The sequence below is a fragment of the Bufo gargarizans genome, chromosome 4, assembly GCF_014858855.1.
Source record: "Bufo gargarizans isolate SCDJY-AF-19 chromosome 4, ASM1485885v1, whole genome shotgun sequence".
Lineage (NCBI taxonomy): Eukaryota > Metazoa > Chordata > Amphibia > Anura > Bufonidae > Bufo > Bufo gargarizans.
Genome location: NC_058083.1, coordinates 498,238,468 through 498,265,683, shown reverse-complemented (window position 1 = coordinate 498,265,683; position 27,216 = coordinate 498,238,468). Strand labels below are relative to the sequence as shown.

The following is a 27,216-nucleotide window of genomic DNA, read 5'->3' as shown; positions in this document are numbered from 1 at the left end:
CACAATATACAGTATACCTCTATACTGTGCCACACAATATACAGTATACCGCTACACTGTGCCACACAATATACAGTATACCGCTACACTGTGCCACACAATATATAGTATACCTCTACACTGTGCCACACAATATACAGTATACCGCTACACTGTGCCAAAGGAGTGGGGTTTACACAGGAGGAGGGAGGTGCGAAGCGCGCTGAGGGGGGCCCTTACAAATATTTGCTGTGGGGCCCAGTCACTTCTAGTTACGCCCCTGCCATCTACAAAATAATAACGCCGTGTGTAATATCTAATAGCAACATGCAGAAGATGGGGAAGATCATGACACCAGGAAGAAGGGCAGAACCACAAGATGGCCACATAACAATAGACAAGAAAACCATTAAAAGGTGAGACACCAAGCCTAAAGTCTTCATTTGAATAGCCTTCAGCCCACTATTATGGGCGAGATCTACTGACAGTCCAAGCAGGTTCCATGGTTTCTCCTTGAGATAAGTAGCAATGTATTTGTTTGTCGGCCATTCACTTCTGTCTCCAAAGGACTGCGAACTTAAAGTGGCCCTGGAAAATAACCTAAAAGTGGCCCCATGTTGTAGCCTTGAGCAAACTTACAGAAGGAAGGTCACCACAAGTAGGCAGGACCAACACAAATAGGTGGGGTCAGCCATACATAGTGCAGCACAAAATATCACAGTATTCCACTGCATCGCTGTCCTGAGGAAATGATACCGTTAAAATTCAAGAGGGCACCTGTGGCCATCTGCAAGTACTTGATGCTCCTGGGGTTGTCTCATTTCAGCAAGTGGCATTCATCATGTAGAGAAAGTTAATACAACCCCCCTTTGCTGGCTTGATTCATTTTTCCATGACATTATACACTGCTCGTTTCCATGGTTACAGACCACCCTGCAATCTTTCAGTGGTGGTGGTGGTGCCTGCACAATATAGGGAAAGGCACCAGCCTTGGCCATCAGAGAGGCTGCCACTTTTGCCCATAGTGTGCAAGCACGACCACCAATGATGGATTCCAGGGTGGTCCGTAACCATTGAGCAGTGTATAATGTGATGGAAAAATGAATCCAGCCAGCAAAGGAAGCAATATGGATAATCACAATACATTAGTAAGTGGCTTGTAATAACTTTATCTACATGATAAATGCCATTTACTGAAGTGAGACAGCTTTAAATAATGCTGAGAACATCAGTTTGTTATGCACCTAGCCAGCATTCGTGAGGAGGGCTTGGGTGGCCCCATGGGCATCGGCCCACCAGGAAATTTCCCTGTGGCATCTATGGCCACTTCGCTCCTGTCCGTCTCCATAAGGATTAATATTCATCTTCGACCAAGCCAAAATGTGCATATTAATAAGGGCACAATGGACAGCTAAAACATATTTTAGTCCACAATTTTTTAAAACCTCTGACCAGCGAAACTCAAGGAAAACCTATGTTTTATTTAGGGAATAACCTATATTTGTATTCAGCATATTGAGTACGTGACAATCTGCATGTTCAGTCACTTTGCTAGATAAGATGCCCTTTGATTTCATAATTATTAGATTCTTCTAACATATAGAAGTACAATGGCCGCTTTGTTGGAAAGTCAATGAACTCATAAAGCAGCTCAATGTGGAAACTGTATGAGAACCAAAAAAAAAACGAGCTGACCTACTTGTAGATGTGTAGATCCCAAGATCAGAACCCTGCTGCTTACAGTCATGAGGACACAGATTTATGACGTGCTACAGGCTGCAACAAGCACATCATACATCAATTCATGTATATTATATATACACACTTAGTGATACAATTGGGATCCTCTTCTCTTTCTAAATAGTTGAATTCGTTACCAAATACGTTCATCAAATTTATTTTGGACAATCCTATTTTGCTAGAATGGTCCCCCAATAAGATGATCATCATCTGCCTGGACCCTTGTTTTACCGTGAATTCTGAGATCCGGGAATAAAATAGGTTTGACATGGCTTAGGTGCATAACAAGTTTACTAAACTATTATAAAATACATAACATACAAAGTAAAGTAAGTAACAGTCACCTATGCTGTGAACAAATGAGTGAGCTCCCCATCAACCAGTTCCCAACATGGCATCTGGCTGACGTCTATATGAGAGGCTGTAGTCGCAAGACATCTTACCCTGATGATTTCCTCGTTACTCTTTTCTACATGCCTAGAGGTTTTCTAGCTTCTTAGCCTGTACTATAGGTATTCCTTGTTCAGTACACATATACCATTTCTACAGACCTTAGGAACGTGGCCTGGTACCACTAACCAACTACATTACAAGGAATTAAAGGGAAAGAACCACTAGAATAAATCTGGCCACACAGACCCTCAGCAATAAACTGTAACTTGGAGGGGATCAGGTAGCAGTGTTCAATTTCCTGCATTTGGAATACAAAAATGGGATTTTGGCAGCACTGCTGTTCCCAGTTTCGGGGAAGACATTAAAGGTACCTTTATAGGTGGTGGTGCACGCAGGTGGGGATCCTGGCCAAAAGGTCCCAACGTCTTAATATAATATAATGATCGGCAGCACTCGCCAGTGTAGAAAATGAAGATGGTGGTTTATTCACAAGTGGTAATAGATCAGTAACGGGTGGGAAGCGAGGGGAGGTCACCCACCCCGGGTGTCACACCAGTCACTGTAAAAATGTAGGAAACTGAGCGCCAATCTCACATATGACAAAGTATAAGGTAAAAGGTAAAGATAAAAATAATATAGGTGAAATTATAGAGTGGCACCATCCACAGGCGCTAGTGGGTGGGACACGGTGGTGGGTAGGTAAAAAATAAAAAATAAGATACCAAATGATGCAACAATAAAATAAAGATGTATAAGAAATAGAATATATTAAAAGAGATTCAATATACTGAGGGCACTTTCACACTAGCGTTTTTCTTTCCCGGCATAGAGTTCTGTCACAGGGGCTCTATACAGGAAAAGAACTGATCAGGCATATCCCCATGCATTTTGAATGGAGAGCAATCCGTTCAGGATGCATCAGGATGTCTTCAGTTCGGTCATTTTGACTAATCAGGCAAAAGAGAAAACCGTAGCATGCTACGGTTTTATCTCCGCTGAAAAAAAATTAAGACTTGCCTGAATGCCGGATCCAGCATTCTTTCCATAGGAATGTATTAGTGCCGGATCCGTCCTTCCGGTCTGCACATGCGCAGACCTCTAAAAATGAGAAGAAAATAAATACCTGATTCGTTTTGCCTGATGAAACCGGAAAAACGGATCCGGTATTGCAATGCATTTTTTTGCCTGATCAGTCTGAAAAATGCCTGATCAGTCAGAAAAAATGACATGCGTTTGCATACAGTTTGCCTGATCAGGCAGTCAGTTCAGGCAACGGAACTGCCTGCCGGAATCAAACAACGCAAGTGTGAAAGTAGCCTAAGAGTGATAAAATCATAATGCTGATAATAACAACAATATTATTAATAATAATCCACTCACTTCACTGGGGGGTCGCCACCAGGATAAACTCAAGACACCTGGGGCAAGTCACCCTTGTTAGAGGTCGATGTATATGTCCTGGGTGTACAGCCTGGTTGGTAAATCAGCAGACGAGTCCGGAAGTGCGCAATCAATCCTCTTTAATGTTAAAATATGCGGCTCAGCGCGTTTCGGGGGTCCGGGGGTCACAATACCCCCTTTATCAGGAGCAGGATACCTGGTTTATTCACAAAACAGCATGGTTATAGCAACGTTTCTGCTTGAGAAAAACCGGAGACGGTCGAAACGTCGCTATAACCATGCTGTTTTGTGAATAAACCACCATCTTCATTTTCTACACTGGCGACTTCTGCGGATCATTATATCATATCAATTTCCTGCATTGCCACTACAGGGGAAACAGTACTACACAGAGACTATGGCAAGTGGACACCTCTGTTTATGTTCCAAGGGAAGTTCTAGTGCTTAGTGCACTAATGTTCAAAGAACGAAGGTAAAAAAAAAAACGGAGTGAAAGGATTAGACCGGGGGATTTCACAATTTAGCTGTCCGGATTACCAGAGGATATATTTGGTATTGTTTTAAGGATAACTTGGAACTCTCCCAAGTCTCCCTACCTCCCAAACCTAGACTTTCTTTCCTTACTCCAGATGTTATTGGGCTTGTGTGACTTAGAAACCTAATTTTCACATACCCCATTCGGTAATTCAGGGCCAAGAGCAAAATTTTTACTATAAGATTCAATTTTTGTTCTAAACCACGGCAACGCTATAATGGTACTGTTTGCTTACACACATTACTGCCTTATCACCTTATTACTGTACTTTTGAAAAACTATAAACCATTGGTAGAAAAAAATAGGGCAATAAATTAAAAAATATAAAAATAAAATCCTGACCCGGGTTATATGCACCTCAGCAAACTCAATTCCTTGTCCAATGCAATTTGACTCCACAAGAAACATGTACCAACAACGTATCGCTGCGAAAACCAAGCACAGGCAAACAAAAGCCATGGTTTATATTCTAAGTCCGCCTTTCTCTCCTTCTCAACCTCAAGGCTGTAGATGACAAGACTTCTGAGGGAAATCTTTCATAACAGGAAATGGAACATGCCAGATGCCATTTTATGCCGTTAAATAATAGAAAGTGTTAACTAAGCAAATAAAAATCTTATAAGTACTGTATGAACAACTGTTCTCCCACTAAACATTACCCTGTTGGTTTAGGATATTATGCCATGGTACACAGACAAGTGCCAGCGCAAGTCACAGCACGGCAACAAAATGAAGTCACTTTTGGCCCTGCAAACAATGGTGTCGGCTTTGGCTTAAAGGAGGAAAATTGGGTATGTGCCACAAAAAAAGCTTTACGCTGGAAACATTTTCGGTTAAAAAAAGACGTCAATCAAAATCATTGAAAGAAACTGTTGGATCAGGTCCTTGATAGGGTCCATTAAAGGTGGTTTCCTGGGACTTGAATATTAATGACCTATACTTAGGATAGGTCATCAATATGAAATCTGAGGGGTCATACTCCTGGCATTCTGCCAGCAAGATGTTTCCAGGAGTCATGATGCACATTAATCAAGTACATCTCTGTGTAGTGGTTGTGTCTGGTTACAACAGCCCTCCTCCCATTCAGTTCAAGGGATTGAGCTGCTATAACTAAGTAAAGCTATGCCAAGAACATTTTTTGTTAAAATAAAGTAATATGATTGTTACGGAATACAATTTGCATGGTTGGGTGGGGGGAGGGAGAGAGACATCAATCAAGACCATTGGGAGGAACGCTTGGATCAGGTCTTGGATAGAGTCTATCCCTATTATCTTTAAAGGTTTTTCCTGGGACTTGAATATTAATGACCTATCCTTAGGATAGGTCAGTGGTGGCTAACTTCCATCACTCCAGCTGTTGTGAAACTACAACTCCCAGCATGCATTGTTGCAATTTCGCAACAGCTGGAGTGCCAGAGGTTAGCCACCACGGGAATAGGTTATCAATATTAAATCTGAGGGGTCCAACTCCTGGCACTCTGCCGACAAGCTATTTCCAGGAGCCATGATGCACTGTAACCATGTACACCTCTGTACACTGTTTAGTGGTTGTGTCTGGTTACAACAGCTCTCCTCCCATTCATTTCAATGGAACTGAGCTGCTGTAACCAAGTACAGCTATGCTAAGGATAACTCATCAATATTTACGTTCTGGAACCCCCACCAACCAGCTGTTTAAAGAGACCGCAGATCTCCAGTGAGCAAGATGTCACATGGCATAGGAAGAGGCCTACACAATCATGTAGCTCCGTGGCATCTTTATACAGCTGAGTTGGACCAGGAGTCAGACCCCCACCTATATCTTGAGAAAAGGCAATCAATATGTATATCCCAGAAAAAACATTTAAAAGGCACTAGGTTTGGTGCCATTAAACCACCAGCATCATATGCAGTTGTAATACAGCTTTCAAAAAATGTCCCTGCACAACTGGCCATTTTGGAATTATTAAAAATTGTACACTCACCTAAAGAATTATTAGGAACACCGTACTAATACGGTTTTGGACCCCCTTTTGCCTTTAGAACTGCCTTAATTCTACGTGGCATTGATTCAACAAGGTGCTGATAGCATTCTTTAGAAATGTTGGCCCATATTGATAGGATAGCATCTTGCAGTTGATGGAGATTTGATGGAGGGATGCACATCCAGGGCACGAAGCTCCCGTTCCACCACATCCCAAAGATGCTCTATTGGGTTGAGATCTGGTGACTGTGGGGGCCATTTTAGTACAGTGAACTCATTGTCATGTTCAAGAAACCAATTTGAAATGATTCGAGCTTTGTGACATGGTACATTATCCTGCTGGAAGTAGCCATCAGAGGATGGGTACATGGTGGTCATGAAGGGATGGACATGGTCAGAAATAATGCTCAGGTAGCCCGTGGCATTTAAACGATGGCCAATTGGCACTAAGGGGCCTAAAGTGTGCCCAGAAAACATCCCCCACACCATTACACCACCACCACCAGCCTGCACAGTGGTAACAAGGCATGATGGATACATGTTCTCATTCTGTTTAAGCCAAACGGACTCTACCATTTGAATGTCTCAACAGAAATCAAGACTCATCAGACCAGGCAACATTTTTCCAGTCTTCAACAGTCCAATTTTGGTGAGCTTGTGCAAATTGTAGCCTCTTTTTCCTATTTGTAGTAGAGATGAGTGGTACCTGGTGGGGTCTTCTCCTGTTGTAGCCCATCCGCCTCAAGGTAGTGCGTGTTGTGGCTTCACAAATGCTTTGCTGCATACCTCGGGTGTAACGAGTGGTTATTTCAGTCAACGTTGCTCTTCTATCAGCTTGAATCAGTCGGCCCATTCTCCTCTGACCTCTAGCATCAACAAGGAATTTTCGCCCACAGGACTGCCGCATACTGGATGTTTTTCCCTTTTCACACCATTCTTTGTAAACCCTAGAAATGGTTGTGCGTGAAAATCCCAGTAACTGAGCAGATTGGGAAATACTCAGACCGGCCCGTCTGGCACCAACAACCATGCCACGCTCAAAATTGCTTAAATCACCTTTCTTTCCCATTCTGACATTCAGTTTGGAGTTTAGGAGATTGTCTTGACCAGGACCACAACCCTACATGCATTGAAGCAACTGCCATGTGATTGGTTGACTAGATAATCACATTAATGAGAAATAGAACAGGTGTTCCTAATAATTCTTTAGGTGAGTGTATATTAGCAGAAATTAGTATGGTGGCTCACTACATTGCATGGGCTCTTCATTCTTAGGATCATAGGAGTCCCAGCAGCTGGACATCTCAGTTATAAAGTGATGCCATAATATGGGTAATTATAATGTGGGAAAACACTTTTAAAGGCACCTGAATGAAAGCAGACAACCTAAAATTCTAGCGCACAGTGTTGTGGGCATGCTTGGTGATATGCAAGCTGGGATACGGGGGAGGAGCTGAGCTGTCTCGATTGCCGATCGCCTATCGCCAAATTCAAGATCCTGTTATCTTCCTCCAGCTTTATCATTTTGGAAGCTTGGCGGCCAGTGTGAAGCCTTTAATATTTCAGTGATGGTATCATGGGGTTCTGACCACTGGGACTCCCAACGGTTTTAAGAATGAGTCTAGGATACATAGGAATAAGAAATCATAAGGCCTTCAGTGACCTTAGCTCTACCATCCAATTTGTTTTAGGAAACTAAGGGTCTATTTATCTGACCGCCAACATTTCAAGAGGTTTTGAAGTTGCAAAAAAACAGCCGTAATTCAAGAATGACACAAAATCTCCCATCTTATCGTGTTCTATATGGAGCCCGAGAGCAGAATAATGGATACAGCTGTTACTGAGAGGTTATCGTCGTAAAGCATTAATTTGATATTCTGAAAAATGCAGCTCAACAGGCGAACTTAAAGTCCATTGTCACACGCGGTTAGAGCAGAAGCACTGATGGTGAGAAAAGTCACCGACCTTGGCAGATTGCAGTTTGACGATACCTAGAATAGCAATCTACCCGTACGGAGATAGGGTTTTGTTTGGCAGTCACAAAATGATGTTTTAATGGAAACAATAAATCCTTGTTTAATGCAACCAAACGTCTTTGTTGCACCTTATCTTGGGTAAGCCGAACGATGTTTCGCAAAGAAGAGACATAATGTTCTAGAATTACTTATCAGGACCCCTCTGTAGGGTCAAAAAAGGGAAAATGTGTCATTTTATCCGCAGGTCGATGGCAATTGTCCATTACACCTAGCTACTAAAAATAGGAAAAACTACCGCAAAACCAAATGCTAAAGTACATTGTAATTATTATAAAGTAAGCAATCAACAAAATCAGCAATAAGACTTGGTTCACATCGGAATCAAGTTTTGTTTTTACTGGTTCTACAACAGACCAAACTGATGCATTTCACGTTAATGGGATCCAGCAGGTCACTGCTTTTTTTATTTATCTTACTGATTAAAAAGTATAGCAAATGGCTTTCTTTAAAGGGACTGTCCAACTTTTTTAAAACAGGTCCAAAAAAGTTGCTAATTTCGTTATATTTCTTTATAGAGCAGCCACCACTAGAGGGAGCTCTGAAGGTTACTGCATACTATTTACACATTTTTACTGCTCTTAAGCTCCATCTAGAGGTGGCTGAAGACATAATTTTTTTTTATTTAAAGGGGTTTTCTGGTACTTGGATATTGATGACCTACCTGCAGGATAGGTCATCAATATTTGATCAGTGGCAGATCAACACCTGGCACCTCCACGGATCAGGTGTTTTGGGCAGCTGTTGGCGCCGGAATATACACTGTGAAGGAGACGGAAGTGGTGTAGTGTTCATGCCAGAGTAGAGGAGCTCCATTCTTTTCAAATGAATGGTAGATGGGAAGCAATATGCCGATGCCAAAAACTAAACAGTGGGTGGCGCCGTCCATCCCTTGTATGGTTTCTGGCACTGACAGCTGTCCAAAACAGCTGATCTATAGGGCTGCAGGGTGCCAGACCTCTTTTCAATCTGATAGTATTGAGCTACACAGAGGATAGGTCCTAGGTACCAGAAAACCCCTTTAACTATGCCTATGCAGAGGATACTGAGCTCCGAAGACAGGAAATAAATCAGTACAGAATTTTGGAACTAAAAATGACGTAAGCTCTATAAACCCATGATTAGCTTTTCAGGTATACCCTCCAAGCGTATTGTTTTCCACGTGACAAGTGCCCTCATAGAATTCTCTTAATAACAAAAGCTTTCCTATTCAATAAAGCCAAGTGGTCATGTTAAGGTGGAAGGTTTGGTGATAACCAAACTAGGTGCCACTACATCCCAATCATCATTACTTCCAACTCCTCTATATACATATATGCTTGGCTGAACATGTATGTGTTCTCAATGGAAAGAGTGATGCTGCCATACATGCCTGGGGCCAGCTTACCTCCTGGGAGAACAGAAGAATCAGACGTAAAAAAAATAAAATAATATATAGTTCGACCGATCCTTCCTTCAGGAGCATGCCATACACATTAGACTGTCGGCATGTTCAGCTGACAACAGCCTAATATGCATGGGGGCCTTAAAGGGGTTCCCAGCATTGGGCGCTTTTACCAATGGGCAGCAGTGTATTGTACCTGCGGAAAAAATGAAAAAAAATCCATTCGCGGGTGCTCCAGCTCCCTTCACTGGTCTTCCAGTCCCGGTCATGTAACTTTTGGGTGGATGAGGTCACGTCAACTGCTGCGGCCAATGGCTGTCCTCAATTGTGATGCATAATCAGATGGTGCGTGACCCAGCAGTGAAGTGCCGCTTGGGGACATGTTATCGCAGAGGCCAGTCACTGGCTGCAGAGGCAGATGTGACACTGTCCGTTCGGAAGTTTACAGAGTTTAGATCGAAAGACTAGCGAGGGGAGCTGGAAAGGAACAGAGGGAGCAGGCGAGTATGTTTTCAACAGGTACAATACGCTGCTGCCAAGAGTTTAAAATGTCCCAAGGCTGGACAACCCCTTTAAACCTCCTAAATGAGAAGAAGAGACTGCAGCACTAACTATCTAGAAGGACTTTGCAGAAAGTTCTGTCAGTCTTAACGGAGGCTGTAAGTGACCCGTGTTAGATTTCACACAGCTCTTCAGGACCATATTTAACCAAGGAACGGCTGCTTATTGTCGTTGCAAACTTTACAAGCGATTGCAATAAAAAAAATAATGGGGCTGGGGGTATCGTTACCGAAAACAGGAAAATCTACAGTGACCTCTTCTCACTTAACGGAAACTAGATAAAAATGAGGTCAATGTAAATAATAGCATGCAAGATAATAACTGCATATTAACAGAGGAATACTAACTGCAGATGAAACGTGAATGTGAGATCAGTACAGAGTCTGCACTGCTATACAAAACCTATGACCAGGGTCCAATTATGATCATAACATAAGTGAATATGATAGCCTAAGAGAAAATCAACTGTGCAAACACAGGCACAATCCTGGTTATAGCAAGAGGAGCGCTCACGAAAAAGGTCCTAACCTTGGGGGATGCAGGCTTGCTTAACCAGATCAAGACCGGGCCATTTCACTAGCAAATGTGTCTTTGAAAGCCATAACATTTTTTCTTATTACATGGGGCCTTATTTTTAAGAAATGTTTAATTTTTACTACCAGGAAAGTGTAAAACAAAATAAGGTGGGGGGGATACTTTGTTTTTCTTATTTATTTTGTTAATAGCAAAGCGTGCTACTAAAGTATTGTTTAGAAGCTGTGGTGGCTTTTTTCCTTTATTTTTTTACACTAATGTTTACAATAATGTCATACAAGACCTTTTTGGGACATCTGACATTATAATTATTATTTTTTTATTGCTGACATATTAGCCCCAGTTACCGGGGGAATACAGCCCCCCAGAGAGGTTGTACAGGGGCTATACAGCCTCTCTGTAAAGCTGATCTGGGTCTGCTAAGACCCAGCAGTTCGGGCAGACGCTGGCTCCAGCAATCACATGACCATTAGGACCGGAGCAGGAAGCAGAATTGCCGCTTTCTGATCTTTATACACAGCTCTCATTGAGCGCTGTATATAAATCAATGGGAAATGCAGGGACGGTAAAAACTATCCACGCCTCCTCTCTGGGGAGCCCTGCTGTCACTGTCCGTGGAGAGATATGTGTTGACCGCCTGGACATATACAGTCAACAGTCGGTCGGCAAGTGGTCAACCTCAAACAGGAAAAGCTTCTAAGAACCATATGTTCTATCACCTTAAAGCGACATCCAGTCAACATACTGGGTGCCCTCCTCTCACTCTGCCGTCATTGTGGTCCCCCATCCGATTCCAATTATGATGGCTGCCAATGTTTTAGACTTACCCATGCAGAGAGCTGTAGGAAGGTCAAAGGCATGCCCGTCTCCACTGCCCTTGAATGGATCAGAGGTGGTGATCTGAGGGCAGTGTGCCTAATACTTTCCTACAACGTTCTGCATGGGAGAGTCCGAGAAGGAGGTGGTAATCTTGGAAAAAAATCAGATGAGGGAAGGAAATCGTAATATATTTCATATTATTTATGTTTTCATATATGCAAATAGGCTCCGCTCTCTCTGTAGCTGCGGTGCAGTCTGTACTTTGATTGACAGGGCCAGGCAGTGTAAAAGTGATCACGCCTGGCCATGACTTTTCCTGAAGTCTCGCCCAGCACATGCGCTTCAGTATCCGGCACACACACAGTGCAGGAAAGATGCTCGTCGGCAGTTCTCTTCTGTACTGCAGGTATTTTTCCTGTACTGCGCCTGCACAGTATACTGAAGCACATAGTACAGCGCAAGACTTTAGGTCAGGAGAAATCAGGGCCAGGTGTGAGGATGTTTTCACTGCCGTGGCCCTGTCAATCAAAGTGCAGAGGGCTCGGCAGTTTCAGAGACAGTACAGCCTCTAAGTGTAACAGCAACGCCCCCGTCATGTTTCTCAGCAATGCGGGCACATATGAACATGGGACCAACACAGATGCCTTCAGCTGCCAAGTGCCCGTGTAACAGGTCAGCCAGTGTCATAAGTACAAATCTGCTGACAGATGCCCTTTAACTGCAGTTGTAAGTGCAACTGTGTATTACAGGCATCCTCCTGCAGGTTATGGCACAGGTACTGCTACCCCTAAGGCTACTTTCACACTAGCAATTTTTGCGGATCCGTCATGGATCTGCAAAAACGCTTTCGTTACAATAATACAACCGCATGCATCTGTCATGAACGGATCTGGTTGTATTATGTCTTCTATAGCCATGATGGATCCGTCTTGAACACCATTGAAAGTCAGTGGAGGACGGATCACTTTTCTATTGCGCCAGATTGTGTCAGAGAAAACGGATCCGTCCCCATAGACTTACATTGTGTGTCAGGACGGATCCGTTTCGCAGCAGGCAGCGTTTTGGTGTCCGCCTCCAGAGCAGCATGGTGACAGATCGGAGGCAAACTGATGCATTCTGAGCGGAACGTTTTCTATTCAGAATGCATTAGGGCAAAACTGATCCGTTTTGGACCGCTTGTGAGAGCCCATGACGGATCTGAGAAACAGAAAGCCAAAAGGCTTGTGTGAAAGTAGCCTTATAGTATGTTAAGGTGCCTCAACTACCCTTGACGCACTATTATGGGAGATTTCCCATTAATACAAGTGGTGACATACGGCTAGGCAGTACCATCTGTTGTTTATTGTGGACACTCGGCTCTTGAGATTTTCCCCAATCCTCAGAATGAAGGCTAGGCAATAACTGTTAGATCATTGAGGGTCAACCGCTGGAACCTCCAGGGGTTCTATGTGCCACCAAATGAATGGCAGGGATGGTCGAGTACGGGGGTGTTACTCCATTTATATTCATGGGACTGGTGGAGTACAGCAATCTTCTGGCAGTCCCAAACACTTTGAAAGGAGGGGCAGTGTGCATGCTCGACCATCCCCTGCTATTTATATAGGGGGACAGGAAACCCATTATTTTGATCAATGGGGGTCCCAGCGGTCCGTCACTCAAACATCAAACAGTCGTTCTATATTCATGACTGTTGTAACTGGAATACCCCTTTAATTCTCTGGATCATCGCGTTCGGACCCCATCCAATCAATGTTCAGACTATTTGGGAATACTACTTTAAACACACGCAATTTCTGATCTGGAAAAAGCCCATGAGTCTTTTATGCTCAGAAACAAGACGTAAAACATTGTCCCAAGTTTTTCTTAAGAAATTCAACAGGGCAGACGCAGGTCCTTTTGCTTGGTCCATTAAATCCCGTAAAGTAAGTGGCCCTCGGCTTGCTCAGTACCTGTATGTAGAATGGAATTCCAGCGCTGCGTCTGGTTGCACAGAGCCGAGAAGACGGATCGCTAGATTTAATTTCCTCCAAGACGTTGCATAACCATTGGCGTGGCAGGCAGCGCAGACTCTCCTCCTTGCATCTGAAAGAATCAAACAAGTTGAGGAGGTCACGGAGGGCAGTAAGGTTTTATTAAAACCACGCTACACCACTTCAAACACAGACCCAAAGCTGCTCTTAAAACAATCAAACCATTCACGGCCAGACCTGCTTTCAGGTATAGGGAGGTCCAGGGGTTTAAATTTCCACGAATACTGGATACAATTAAAAACCATACATCCCACAATGCAACGTGGCCTGATCTACAAACCAGTCATTAATAACATTGCATATGTGCATGGTATACTAGCCAGGGGCAAGGGCTGATGAGAGGGAAGATAAGCTTGTGGCGATGGAGGGAACTGCAGACACTTTATCCATTAAACAGTGGTTTCATAGATGATGATGACGACTATAGGATTTATGTATAATGTATTCACAGGGTCTATTGAAAATCCCTCCTAGTGTTCATCCTGAGCCTCCAGGTTCATAAACTGTATTCTAGAATTTATGTTATAGAGGAAATACTAGAACAGAGGAACATAGATATATGATTTAAAAAAAAAAACAAACAAGAAAAAAAAACAATGGATTCTTTTTTTTTTTTTTTTTTTTGGGGGGGGGGGGGCACACTATTTAGAAGAGTAGTGTAGACAGTCTTTCAATAGGAGTACGATATGTAAAATATGGCAAGTTCTGTATGCGATACACGCATGTTGTGTAGCAGAGGGAAGCAGTAAGTAAGGCTACTTTCACATACGTGTTTTTGCCTGATCCGGCAGGGTTCAGCACAAATGCTTCCATTATTAATAACACAACCGACTGCATCCGTTATGAATGGATCCAGTTGTATTACCTCTAAAATACCCATGATGGATCCGGCTTTAAAACCATTGTAAGTCAATAGGGGACGGATCCGTTTTCTATTGAGTCCAAGAAAACGGATCCGGCACAGTTGACTTACATTGTGTGTCATGCCAGATCCATTTTGCTCTGCATCCCATGCCGGACAAAAAAAACACTGCTTGCAGCATTTTTCTGTCCGGCATGGGAACGCAACCAAACAGAACAGAATGTAATTTGGAGCACTCCATTCTGTTCAGTTTGGTCCCCATTAACAATGAATGGGGACAAATTGGAAGTGTGAAAGTAGCTTAAAGAGGACCTTTCACCGATCTGGACACTGTGAACTAAGAATACAGACCTATAGAGCGGCGCCCGGGGATCTCACTGCACTTACTATTATCCCCGGGCGCCGCTCCGTTCTCCCGCTATGCCCTCCGGTATCTTCGGTCACTAAGTTATGGTAGGCGGAGTCTGCCCTTGTTCTGCTGTAGCGCTGGCCAATCGCATCGCAGAGCTCACAGCCTGGGAGAAAATAACCTCCCAGGCTGTGAGCTCTGCGATGCGATTGGCCAGCGCTAGAGCAGAACAAGGGCAGACTCCGCCTACTATAACTTAGTGACCAAAATCTCCGCCTACGATAACTTTGTGACCGGAGATACCGGAGGGCATAGCGGGAGAACGGAGCGGCGCCCAGGTATAACAGTAAGTGCAGTGAGATCCCCGGGTGCCGCTCTCCATGTCTGTATACTTAGTTCACAATGTCAGGATCGGTGAAAGGTCCTCTTTAAGTATCAGATTTTTACTGAAAGTCGAGGAATGGGACTTTCTTCAACCATGTGCATAAAAAGTGCAGCGTGCCACACAAAAAAAAGTGTACAAGGATGTAGTCCACGTCAAAACCTTTAATCTACGTCAGAGTAAAGTAAAGCACGCCATGACTAAGGACGCAGTGTGCATCAGAAATGCGTCAGCAGTGTATTAAGTGGTTAAAGTGATGCAGAGTCCAAAGATGGGTATTTAATATGTACTAATAAAAGGAGAAGTTTTATTCACCCTGGACAGTTTTTGGATGAAGCAGGATTGCAGGACTGACGGCTGGATCTGGAGTCCAGAACTGGTTATGCGTTTTGCTTTTGTTTATGTAAAGCACAGATCTGTCCAAATAACAACATCCGAACAGTAGATCATATGTCAGCAGAAGTCTGTGCTGCAGAGCTGCCATGCCTGCTGTAATTGGAGTTATGAAGAAGGGTCTTCTGCTCATCCAATCAATCACCAAAAATAAAAATAAAAATCAGTAGGAGCCCTGCGTACAGTCCTCTTGGTTGAATGAAGATAGCGTCTAAAACGGACATGGGAGATATTGTTTCTCCTTGTGGACAGGGAGTCTTATAGGCCAGGCAATGCTCCATGTGGAAAATGATATGCAGATTAGCTCTCTACCAAGAGGGAATAACACAGTCTAACCTTTTAACAGGTCTTTCAACATGGCTATGGATAATACCCAAACCAACAGTCTTCTCCCAAACGATGTGTCTCCTTTTCCTTTCCAAGAAGACCACGAAGAATGGAACCAACGTACAATTTTTTTTGCCGGGCCACAGAATGGACAAACATCCCACGATGTGCTGTACACATCTTTTGTAACCCCAATTAAATAAACAGGTCAGCATCCAAAAAATTGCGAAAATACAGTCGTGTAAATGGAACAGCCATATTGAAAGGCCTATCAAAGGGTCGGTCGGACATTGACTATAGGTTAGCTACTGCACCTCCACAGCTGGCGCTACACCTTTCTCATGGAAGAGAGAAAATTTGCAAAACTCAGTCATGTCCCGTCCGTTTGGGTGGAGACAACTGTCTGTCAGCTTCTTCCCCATAAGAGCCCCTGTACCCATCTTATGATGCCCCTTATGTAACGCTGTTACGCACACAACTCCATGGCCAGTCCAAATTTGTAAAAGTTATTGCAAATAATAACTTTATACAGCATACTGTATTAATAGTTCATAATGACAGCATAAAATACAATAAAATACACAACATAATACATAGTGTTGTACCAAAACAAATACCCGCTGCCACGATACGTGAATTCACCCTTATTGCATTTTCTTTTAAACTAAAATTTATTTAAATTTAATTTCAAACCTGCTAATTTAATTTCCTCCTGGTAATATTGACTTAGAATCAATTTTCAATGTATACGTAATTGAAAACAAGTTTCTCGCTCGACCAAAGGAAATCTGCGTGATCAGACCTGTTCTCAGACGTGGAGCGCTCTGACAGGGGGGCTGTTTGGGGGTCTGACACAAGGATATTCGATCTTCCTTGGGCTTGCCTGTTCAGCCATTGAAAACATATCTACCATCTACCGTGAACCGTTATATCTTTAGTCACATCTTCCATTAGGCAGCTGGAGTTACAAGCGTTTCGCCCAAAATCCACAAGTCATGGTGACTGCTTTCCATATGTACATATTTACTGCGGCTTTTTTCCACAACCATTTATGTATCAGAGGTAACAGGATACAATGGAGGAAAGATCAGAGGATTTCTAGGGTTTTCATAGCCCTAAAACATAAATTTATTAAGTGCAATTCAGATTAGTTGCGTGCACGTCCAAAAACTGTACAATCCTCTGTATATATATTGCGTTTGACTAAAGCTGACCATACGTGTTAGTTAAATGTCGGCTGCCTCCACCAATTTTGGAGGGACTGGCCAACCATCCTAAAGAGGACCTTTCACTGCTCCTGACATTCCTGTTTTAATAGCTTCACGCATTCCCCATGTAATAACAATTCTGGAGCATCTATTCTTATGGCTCTACGTTGTCCCATTCCTTTATTATTTCAACTAGAAGTTATGAATAAATAGCTAGCAGTCTGCAATAAGGGTACAGAGGGGAGGTAACCAGTTGGGGGGGGGGGGTGTACCTGCACAGTCTGACTATCCAATCAGTGCTGCCATTTTCAGACTGTGCAGGGACACACCCCAAACTGGTCACTACCCCTTTGTACCCTTACTGCAGACTGCTAGTAATTCCTTCATAACTTCTAGAAGAAATAATAAAGGAATGGCACAACATAGAGCCATAAGCATAGATGCTCCAGAATTGTTTTTACATCGGGAATGCATGAAGCTATTACAACAGGGATGTCAGGACTGGTGAAAGGTCCTCTTTAAGTGGATAAGTGCCTACTGACTCACTCTAGTTGGCAGATACCAGGGGGTATAAGGACTAGGCATGTTGGAGCCTTTTGTTCTTGGGAAGATAAGTCACAGCAATAGATGTCTGGCAACAGATTCCTCCCCTCTCCCACCTCAGAAAACATGTATGTTTGGCCAAGCTGAGTGTGCATGTGTATGAATGGGCCGAGAGAGATAGCTGTTGACAAAAGGAGTGTTTGGCCGATTGCTGTCTAAGGTGTACGGCTGCACTAAAGGTAGCCATATACTTTAGCAAAAGCAGGTTGAAGCAGAGACAGTCATGAACATTGTAGTCCATATTGACCATTACAGTTGTTCAGACTGCCTACATTCAATGACACCAGCAGATAGACCAAAAATCTTCCAAAGAATGATTTTTTTGTCGACCAACAAACTATCTTAAGATCAAGTGAAAATTTCCAACATGCCTCCCTTCAGATGATCATGGTCCATCATCACTTGCCTAAATTTCACCAGACCATCGTTTTGGTTGCAATCATCTGTTTTTATGCAATCTAGACTAATACATATCAGTATCTTTAGGCTTTGTTAATACAGATCTGGTTTAACTGGATCACAACTAATCCTGTTGGCTCACATAAAATTATAACTGGACCTTCAGGTCTCTGATTGATTTAGTGACAGCAAAGAAAAGCAAGGCAGATTTTATTATCAAGGAACCAAAGCCCTCTGTTCCTCCTCAGTGCAAGTTAGGAGTTTGAGGGGTTTTCGGACCCTAACACTGCTTTTCCAGAGAATACGTCAATTGTAAAATCTTTGGAAAACGCCTTTAGGGCTACCACTAAGGCTATGTTCATACCATGATGCATCCATAGCCTGAAATAGTCCTAAAGTACTAGAGATTGTCTTTTTGGCATAGATTTTAGCGGTATGTCACAGAACAGAATTTCATATACTCAAAAAGTTAGTCCCGGTACCGTGTAGACTTCATATGAGCCCTACTTTTAGATTATACATCCAGCAGGCTCTATTCCAAGGACAATGTTGGGTGGCGTGCATCAACATACCTTATTTTCTACTGCATACTGCCCTTACCTATACAGTGGGTAACCGCAATAAGAGTCCACGGGCAACGTCTGACATCGGGTGCCAGTAGCGGCTTACGTCGGAGCCTTCTGCAGGATGTACACGTCGGAGGATAATCTCTCACAGAAGCCTCCAAAGCTACGCTATGCTAGCTATGCTTTGCTATAAAGCAAGGTTGTTTGAATTCAGTGGGGGGACATATGCAACGGAACGGCATACGGTCCAAAAAGTTGGCGCCGTAAATGTGAATGCAGAGTTAACAGAGCTTTTAGAACACACAGTGGAAATATATAGAAAGTCTAACTTATCTCTCCTGGCTATGAATTCTGTAGCCGTGACCTTAACCTAGAAACATCTAGAAGAACTGCCAGGGAATAATTACTGTCTAATCATTTGCAGGAGAACAATGAGGGAGAAGGTTCACACTGAGCCTTCATTAGCACAAATTCAGCACATCGGGCATTTCCTTTTTTTTTTTTTTTTTTCCAGCAGCCCTCGGTGGTACGGACGCTGAAGACTTATGACAACAAGTCTGTCTGGTACACGCCAAATGGAAACAGACAAAGGAGAAAGTTTGGAGTATGTCAAAGCCGGCAGATTCCTCCAGAGTTTGCTGCAGGCTGAAATGTTACTATGAACTTGCCTTTTGTAAAACCACAATATAGAGAAAACAAAATCTGTGATTACATAAGAGGTCGATGAAAGAGCCCCCCCTCTTCTGTGTTAGATGAGACAGGAACTTTTCTGCACAAAGCTGTCCGGTTAACCATTTCTGGTCTAGGAAGTGCCCATGACAGATGTATAGGAATGAATGGGGAGATCCGACGCTACACAGTTAAACCGCAGAACCAAAGCCTGTGTGCTTAGACAGCTTTAGGCTTAAGCCCTTCCCTGCCAGTGCAAGCCAGTGCTTGAAAATATTAGTCCAACATGAATTGGTTTTCTTTCCCCTGTTCTTCACTTTAATTCTTGGAGCCGTCTTCCCAGGATGTGCTTAATATCTAAGCTTACGCATTTCAGCCTAATACAACAATCTCATGAATGGCTGGAGCTGTGCAGAGGGGTGTATCAGGCACAGTATTTGGGGTTTAAAGATATTCTAGACAAAACTGAATATGATAAAACGTGATAATCTTAAGTATTCAAGTAGACCTAGGAAGATTCAAGATAAATCTTAAGCATTAACGTAGACCTAGGACAGGCATGGCCAACCTACAACTCCCACCATGCCCTTCTGCAGGCTGATAGCTGTAGGTAGTCTGGGCATGCTGGAAGTTGTAGTTTTGCAACAGATGGAGAGCCTCAGGTTGCCATCCCTGAGCTAGGATGATACAAGGTACTGAAGAAGCAGATTTTGTTGAAGAGCAGTCCAATTCCTAGGAAGTCTATGGTGGAGTGGACCACAGTTAAACAGAATCTGTCACCAATGTTATGCTGTCCTATCTAAAGGGAGCATAAACGGGATGACCGAGACCTCGAACACAACTCTAGGTCACTTACTTGGATTGACCCAGTCCTTTTGCAAAAAAGCGTATTGAGCAGTGCGAGCCGAGCTCTAGAGTCCACTCAGTACAGTGAATGAAATCAGGAGTCCTCATAATTATGAGCTCCTGGCTCTCTCCACCCCCTGTGGCTTCCTATAGCAATCAGCGGCTGGGAGTTCATGAATTGGGACTCCTGAGCTTGTGAAGTGAATTGAGAGGACACCATCACTCAGCTCGCAATGGAACTACAAGACTTCAGATTTTTGGCAAAATGAGTTTGAGGGAATTTCTGAGCCTTTTTTTTAACTAAAGATCTATAATCTGGATAGGTCTTCAATATCTGATTGAGAAGGCCACAGCATCTCCTGAGCCGACCCAAACTACTATATCATAGTCTGATCGCAGGTCTGTTGTATACATGATGATGTGAGTACATTGTAAAAGCCAAGCGATCAGATAGAGACGGACTGTCGTAAATTATTATGATACAATCAGCTCCGGTCAAGGGAGCTGCGGTCGGCTCGGGAGAAGCGCCTGACACAACGGCGTGTTTCTCGGTTGTGTGAATCAGCCCTAAGCCTTAGGTCTATCTGCTGTGTAGCTTTATACTATCTAACGGCATTGCTTTTCAATCAGATTGCTGAAATTTGCCAAAAACATGTTGCCCCAATGATCCTACTGATCAACTGATATCTGACGAAGTATCGTTTGTTTGTTCCTGACAATTTGAGCAAAAAAATAATAAAAAAAAAGCCACATGGTAATATACATAATCTAAATCGGACAACCTGCTTACTGTCGGCCTCTAAGGCCTCATGTACACAACTATTCAGTTTTTTGCCGTCCACAAATTGCGCATCCGCAAAACACGAAAGCCGCCCGTGTGCCTTCTGCAATTTGCGGAACGGAACAGGCGGACCATTGTAGAAATGCCTATTCTTGTCCGCAAAACAGACAAGAATAGGACAGGTTATACTTTTTTTGCGGGGCCACGGAACGGAGCAACAGAAGCGGACAGCACACGGAGTGCTGTCCGCATCTTTTGCCGCCCCATTGAAGTAAAAGGGTCCGCACCCGAGCCACAAAAACTGCGGCTCGGATGCGGACCAGAACAACGGTCGTGTGCATGAGGCTTCATAGTCCAAAAGTTCTCTGACTTTATTTCCTGGCTGCCAAGCCCTTTCAGAAAGAGACATGCTGAGCCTATAGAGCTACAAGTGAGCATGCGAGCGTGCTGAAATATTCTTCACTACCCAAAAAATGCCTGATCCAATACATACACATGTATACATAAAAAAAAGAAATGTTAGGCTGCTCTGACAATTGAAGAGAAGCTATTTAATCATAGGCTCGGCTCTCCGTGTCCTTTGGCATCCCTTCCCAGTACGGCAGAGTAATACAAGCCTGCTCACTGGAAAAATCCAGCTGAAGGCCCGTCTTTCCAGGGTTCTCTGTAAGCCTCGATCCTATTCCTTAGGTTACAGCTTCCTTTAATCACAGTTTTTAAACCGTACAAAGGAAGCATATGAAAAAATATATGTCTCCCAGAAGATCTCTCCAAACAAGAGGCTTTTTCATTTCTTATGGCCAGCCTGATTTCAGAAACTGATCTCTTGCCATAATGTATTTTGTTCCGTGCGCATAGAAAAAATAAATTCAAATGGCGCAAGCCTGTTATACACTGGCAACGTGCCACTGCAAGAAGAAGAAAAAAAAGGAAGAAAAGAAAAGCATTAAAATTACAGCATGAGAACGCCAATAAAGAAGGATTTTCAAGAGAAGTCTCTTTATATTCCATTTTATAATGATATAAACATGAGGTGGTTTGGAAGCCTTCCCACTGTACGCAGCAATGGTCTATACTGTATACAGCAGTCTCCGGAGCCTGTCAAACGCTGACTGATCTAGACAAACCACATGCATAGAAGAAAACCGTATGGCGTTACTGCAGAAGTAGACTAGAGTTTACAGATCTATATACACTAAGAAGTAAAAGCTTGTTCCTACATACGCCCTGGGCATGAAAACTGGGTACATCACCAGTATGGTGGGGGGTAGTAAGAAAGTAGGTGGCATTATTTGTCTTCCCTTGGCACCCAGTTCTACTGATGTCTTATATTTATGAACTGAACTGCCGTGCGGGTCTGCACTGGATTATCAGTCCAAAAATATGTGGATGTAGGCGATTTTGATGTGCAACGTGTTTCAGCACTTGGTGGCCCAACTTCCAGTTTGCGTTAAGGCTAAGCTGTTGCTGCTACTAGATAGAAACGGGCTGGCCATAGACCCTACAGGGAAATTTCCCAGTGGGCCCAAGCCATCCTCAAGGTCCCCAGCCAGGTACATAAAGATCTGATGCTCTCAGCATTAATACATGTAGGAGCATCAAGCACCTATGCACCTGGCCAACAGGTGCCGTCATGAATTCTACGATGATAGTTTCATACTGTGGCAGTATTTTGGCCTGAACTGTGGTTTTTGGTTCTGCTGAGGCAGCATTTGGTGCCGCACTATGGTATTGCTGGCTCTGCCTACTTCAGTTGTCCCTACCTCCTGTCAATTTGGACCAGCCTACAACATGGAGCCACTTTTAGTTTTTTAGTTTTTCCCTAGTTCTCACTCCACCCCTGCTACTAGACAAGTCCACAGAGTCAGGGCTTACAGTTGACCAGGGCAATTTCTAGCAAATCAAAAATTCCACAAACCAACCCATGGAAGAGCCCTTCAGCACAGCCTGTTACTATACCACTACCAACGCTTGTCTAGGAAGATCGCTTGGCTGTGTGTTAATGCATGTTTAAAATGTGTGTGGCAGAAATACCTAAACTCAATAATTCGGAGGAGTGTGCCCATACTTGTAGTCATCTGGTGTATGGGTCCGTACAATCTCCATGTACTGTGAGAAACGGTAATGAGTCTAGAAAAGGAAATGTACATAATCACAGATTCCATGTACACGACGGCCTAATAGCTCTCGAAGATGCAGCAATTACTTGTCTGTGGATCAGCCTAACGGGTGGACTATCCGCTACGGATCTCATCCACTTTGATGCTGTGGAATAGCTGCACGCAAATCCGAAGTGCGTACATCCCACGTGGACATACCCTAAGGGTGTATTCACATGTGGCGGTTGGTCTGAGCTAAAAAAAAAAAAACACTATTTTCTGGCAGAATTAGTGTGAATCCTAATCGCATCATCTTCTACTCTTCTTTCCCTTGTTTCTCCTCTACTATAACTCTGTGTTAGGGCATGTTCCATTGAGTCTCACATTTTATGTTGTATCCGTTTAAGCCTTAATGGGGTTGTCCAGGATTTTACTATTCCATGGCCTATTCTTTGGATAGGTCGCCAGTATCTGATCGGCGAGAGTCCAACACCCCCTCCAACCAGATGTTTCTGGGAAGCTCCTAAGCCAGAAGAGGACTGTGTCAGAACTACACAAATCTGTCCATTGTGTGGTAGACAGAGCTAGTTACTGCAACACTGATCCCGTTCAAGTGAACGAAAGCAGTGCTGCAGTAACCAAGGCGGCTCATTACACAATCGACGGAGCGATGTAGTTCCAATGCAGTCGCGAGTCATCGGAGCTACTGCAGAACTGCTGGTCGGTGGGGGGGTGGAGTGTTGGACCCCTGCTGATTACTATTGATGGCCTAGTATGGGAGTAGGCCATCAATAGTAAAGTCCCTACTGTAGATCAATGGTTTTCAATGTGATTTTGGGAGGTTTAATAGAGGGCGCAAAGGTTCCAATCCATCTGCCCCATATTCTGACCTCTACAGAAAGTAGATCATCAAGAAGCAGGAGGAAAATGAGTGAATGCAAGATTAGACTGTCCAGAGTTCAAGACTATGAGAACTTATTCTTTGTTTTTATCTTGGGACGAACACAAATTCTACACTCATCAGCATAGCCTATGTGCAAATGCACTTTGCAGGTTTCTTTGACTGTATGGGTCCATTACATGACAATCTGTAACATCCTTGGGGCATACTGCAAATCTTTTGTTTTACAAAAAAAAACTAAAAAAAACTTAGAGGTTGCCATATGGCCATACACGACAGGTCCACCCGTGGCACATGTTGGAGTGTGGAATTGTCTTTATTGGCTTGAGGCCGCTTCTTTCAAACTGATTTAAAGGGGTATTCCAGTTTTATTAAATTGATTACCTATCCTCAGGATAGGTCATCAATATCAAATTGGTGGAGGTCTGATTTTTGCACCCCCACAATCATCTGTTTGAAGGGGCTGCGGTGCTAGTGAGAGAGCTGCGTCCTCTAATGTTTATGTGCAGGAGGTCTACATTGTAGTGGTGATGCAGTGTAATTACAGCTGTTAGTCCCATTCATGTGAATGAAAGAAGCTGTAATTACACTGCTCCACCACTGCAATGTATACTGAAGACTGAAGAGGGCGCAGCTCTTAACTAGCACTGCAGTCCCTTCAAACAGCTGATTAATGGGGTGCCGAGAGTCAGCCCACCACCGATCTGATACTGATGACCTAGCCTGAGGTTAGGTCATTAATTTCATGAAACTGTAATAACTCTAACACAAAAAAATAACTCCATTTTAGATTCTTCAGATCAAAGCAAAAATAAGAGTTCACATAGTCTAGAGAGGCTCCCTATCAGTGCCTGCATATTAACTAGTGTAGTGTCGGAGGTTCATGCCCATAGGCAAGACAGCCGGAATACTCGCCACTCACGCACTACTGTGTTGCTGTTGGACCATGGCCACCGCTGTCCCTCTGCTCCAACCTAGCAGGCATAGCCGCCAGAGTGTGTATAGTTCTGCCTGTTCCACACTGTAGGCCTCTTCTGGCCTCCCCGCCTCCGGTCTTCTATTCTATGCACCCGTAGAGCACACGCATGCTCTGCCTGGCTCTTCAAGGAGTAGCATGCATGCAGCCCAATAGGTCTCCAGCCAATGGCATTCTTCTCTGGGGTTTTTAAGGAGCCTTCCCTATGGAAAAGTGCTTGAGCAATAAGATCTCAGATTGTCTTGTCCCAGCACTATTGTGTTGTCCTGACCTCCTGTGCCCGACATCAGCCAGTTAACTGAATTGTCCCAGTGCTATCTGTCCTGACTTCTGTAATGACACTGTGCTGCCTGCCTGGACCTTTTGCCCGATTATCAGATTAAATGAGCTCTGCCTGCCTTGACCTCAGCTTGTCCTTTGCCCTAGCTCCTGTCTTTCCCTTTGGCGTCATGCACTGGTGTCTCCTGACCCACTTGGGTGAGCTGTCACTGTACAAAGACTACTTCAAGAGGTCAGTTCAGATGGTCAGTATTTGTAAGCCAAAACCATTAGTGGAACCTACAGAGAAAATGCATGATGGAAACATTTGTGCCTCTTCTGTGTTTTGGACCCAGGTTACAAATGCTGATGAAAAACACCGACAGTGGCCTTTGTGAACTCTGCTCAGTGATAGCGCGTCCACACCTGCCGCGTTACAACTACTTAATTGCTAAATAATTGATAGACCTCATCATCAGAGTACAGTTTGTTCTCTTTGTGAGCTGCCCTTATTCTGCCACCCCCTGGAGTGATTACACCTAAAAGCAAGTCTCATTGTGACTTGCTTTTATCTTTGAGAACTTTTTAAAAACGGCAGCGTCATCGTGGATGTAGCGCTAGCAGCACCATTTCTGGGCAGCAGATTGTCTGGTCTACACAGGGATCTGCTGCTGGCAAACAATGGATTGTGAGGGTGATGCGCAATCGCAGTAGATTATTCATCCTCATACAGCAGGGGTGATTGCTGCATATAAAATCCTCTCCGCTCATGATCAGGCAATTATTGGGAATGTCTGGTTTGTTCCCGATAACTGCCTGAGCATCGTCACATGTAAATGCAGCTCTAGACTAACGCTGGCCAGATGTGTTTGAGCTGTCAGCTAAATGCCAGTCTGGCTGACAGCTATCTCCACCTGATCCTCTCATACATATGAATGCTCGGTTTGACTGAGCAGGAATATTTAATAAATGGGATAGGTGAGAAAGCCGCTGCCAGTCTTATCTGGCAGCAGCTTATCTTACCGCTAACAAAAGGATTGGGCACACGAGTCAGAACTGGACTTGGAGTGTGGAAAAATAGAGCCGGAAATTTGGCTTAGGGTGGGTCAACTTCAATTTTTTTATGCCTCTGTTTGACGTACATGTTAAGGGGGAAAAAAAGGATACAAAGACGCAGCACACCCCGTTCTGGTTTCCTGCACAGTCCGGTAAGAAAAAAAAAAGGGATACTTTTTTTTTTTTACAATGGAACTCCATGGGGATGAATGCCACTCTATGGTATCAGTCTAAGGGTCCATTCACACGTCCGCAAAATGGGTCCGCATCCGATCCGCAATTTTGCGGACCCATTCACTTTCAATGGGGCCGGAATGTGCTGTCCGCATCCACATTTGCGAATCCGCACTTCCAGATCCACAAAAAAAAATGGAACATGTCCTATTCTTGTCCACAATTGCAGACAAGAAAAGGCATATTCTATGAGAGTGCCAGCGATGTGCGGTCTGCAAAATGCGGAACGAACATTGCCGGTGTCCGTGTTTTGCGGATCCGCAAAACACATACGGACGCGTGAATGGACTCTAAAGCATCTATTTAACGTATATGTTTTTTTGTGTACGTTAAACGGACAGGAAAAGCGTGATGTGAACCCATCTTTACAGACTCCACCTACCTGCTAGAAGTTATACAGAAGAGCTGTCCCATACCACCTTACTTCCCAGCACCGATAAAGAGTACAATCTACAAGAACATGAGTATAGGTCATCAATATAGGAGCCGAGAAAACCTCTAGAAAGTGGTTTTACAACTTAATCTAAAATATGCCCAGCGCAAGGAACTGTAAAAACAAAAAGTACACTCACCAACCTAATCTTCCACCGCTTCCTCTGCGCCATGCTCCAGTCCTCCCAGCTAATCTTTACATGGCAGCAGCAGGGACATGCCTATATACTCCACGTGACTGCTGCAGCCAAGTAGCGGTATATAGGTATATAGCGGTATATAGCGCAAGACCACTGAGGCCAGTGATTGCCTGCAGCAGTGACTTAGGGTATATTTTATTGCTTTTGATTGACTAATAATCAGTTGATTTTCTCGTTTCCTTCTCCAATTCCTAGGGATAATGGCGCTGGGCAGTCCTTTCCATTACAATGCCCAGGTGACATACAGCATTAGATACCAGAAACACAAATGGATAAGCGTCACTGTGTCCCATGGCAGGGCAA

The 27,216-nt window shown here is 43.7% G+C and overlaps 1 protein-coding gene across 1 annotated transcript in view; it reads right to left on the bottom strand.

Annotated features, from left to right (window-relative positions):
• THADA (THADA armadillo repeat containing) overlaps positions 1 to 27,216 on the bottom strand; it is a 579,731-nt gene that overhangs the window by 380,503 nt on the left and 172,012 nt on the right. Inside the window, exon 23 of the mRNA XM_044289288.1 lies at positions 13,292 to 13,424. Within this exon, the coding sequence (XP_044145223.1) occupies positions 13,292 to 13,424 (133 nt within the window). The remainder of the gene's footprint in view (positions 1 to 13,291; positions 13,425 to 27,216) is intronic.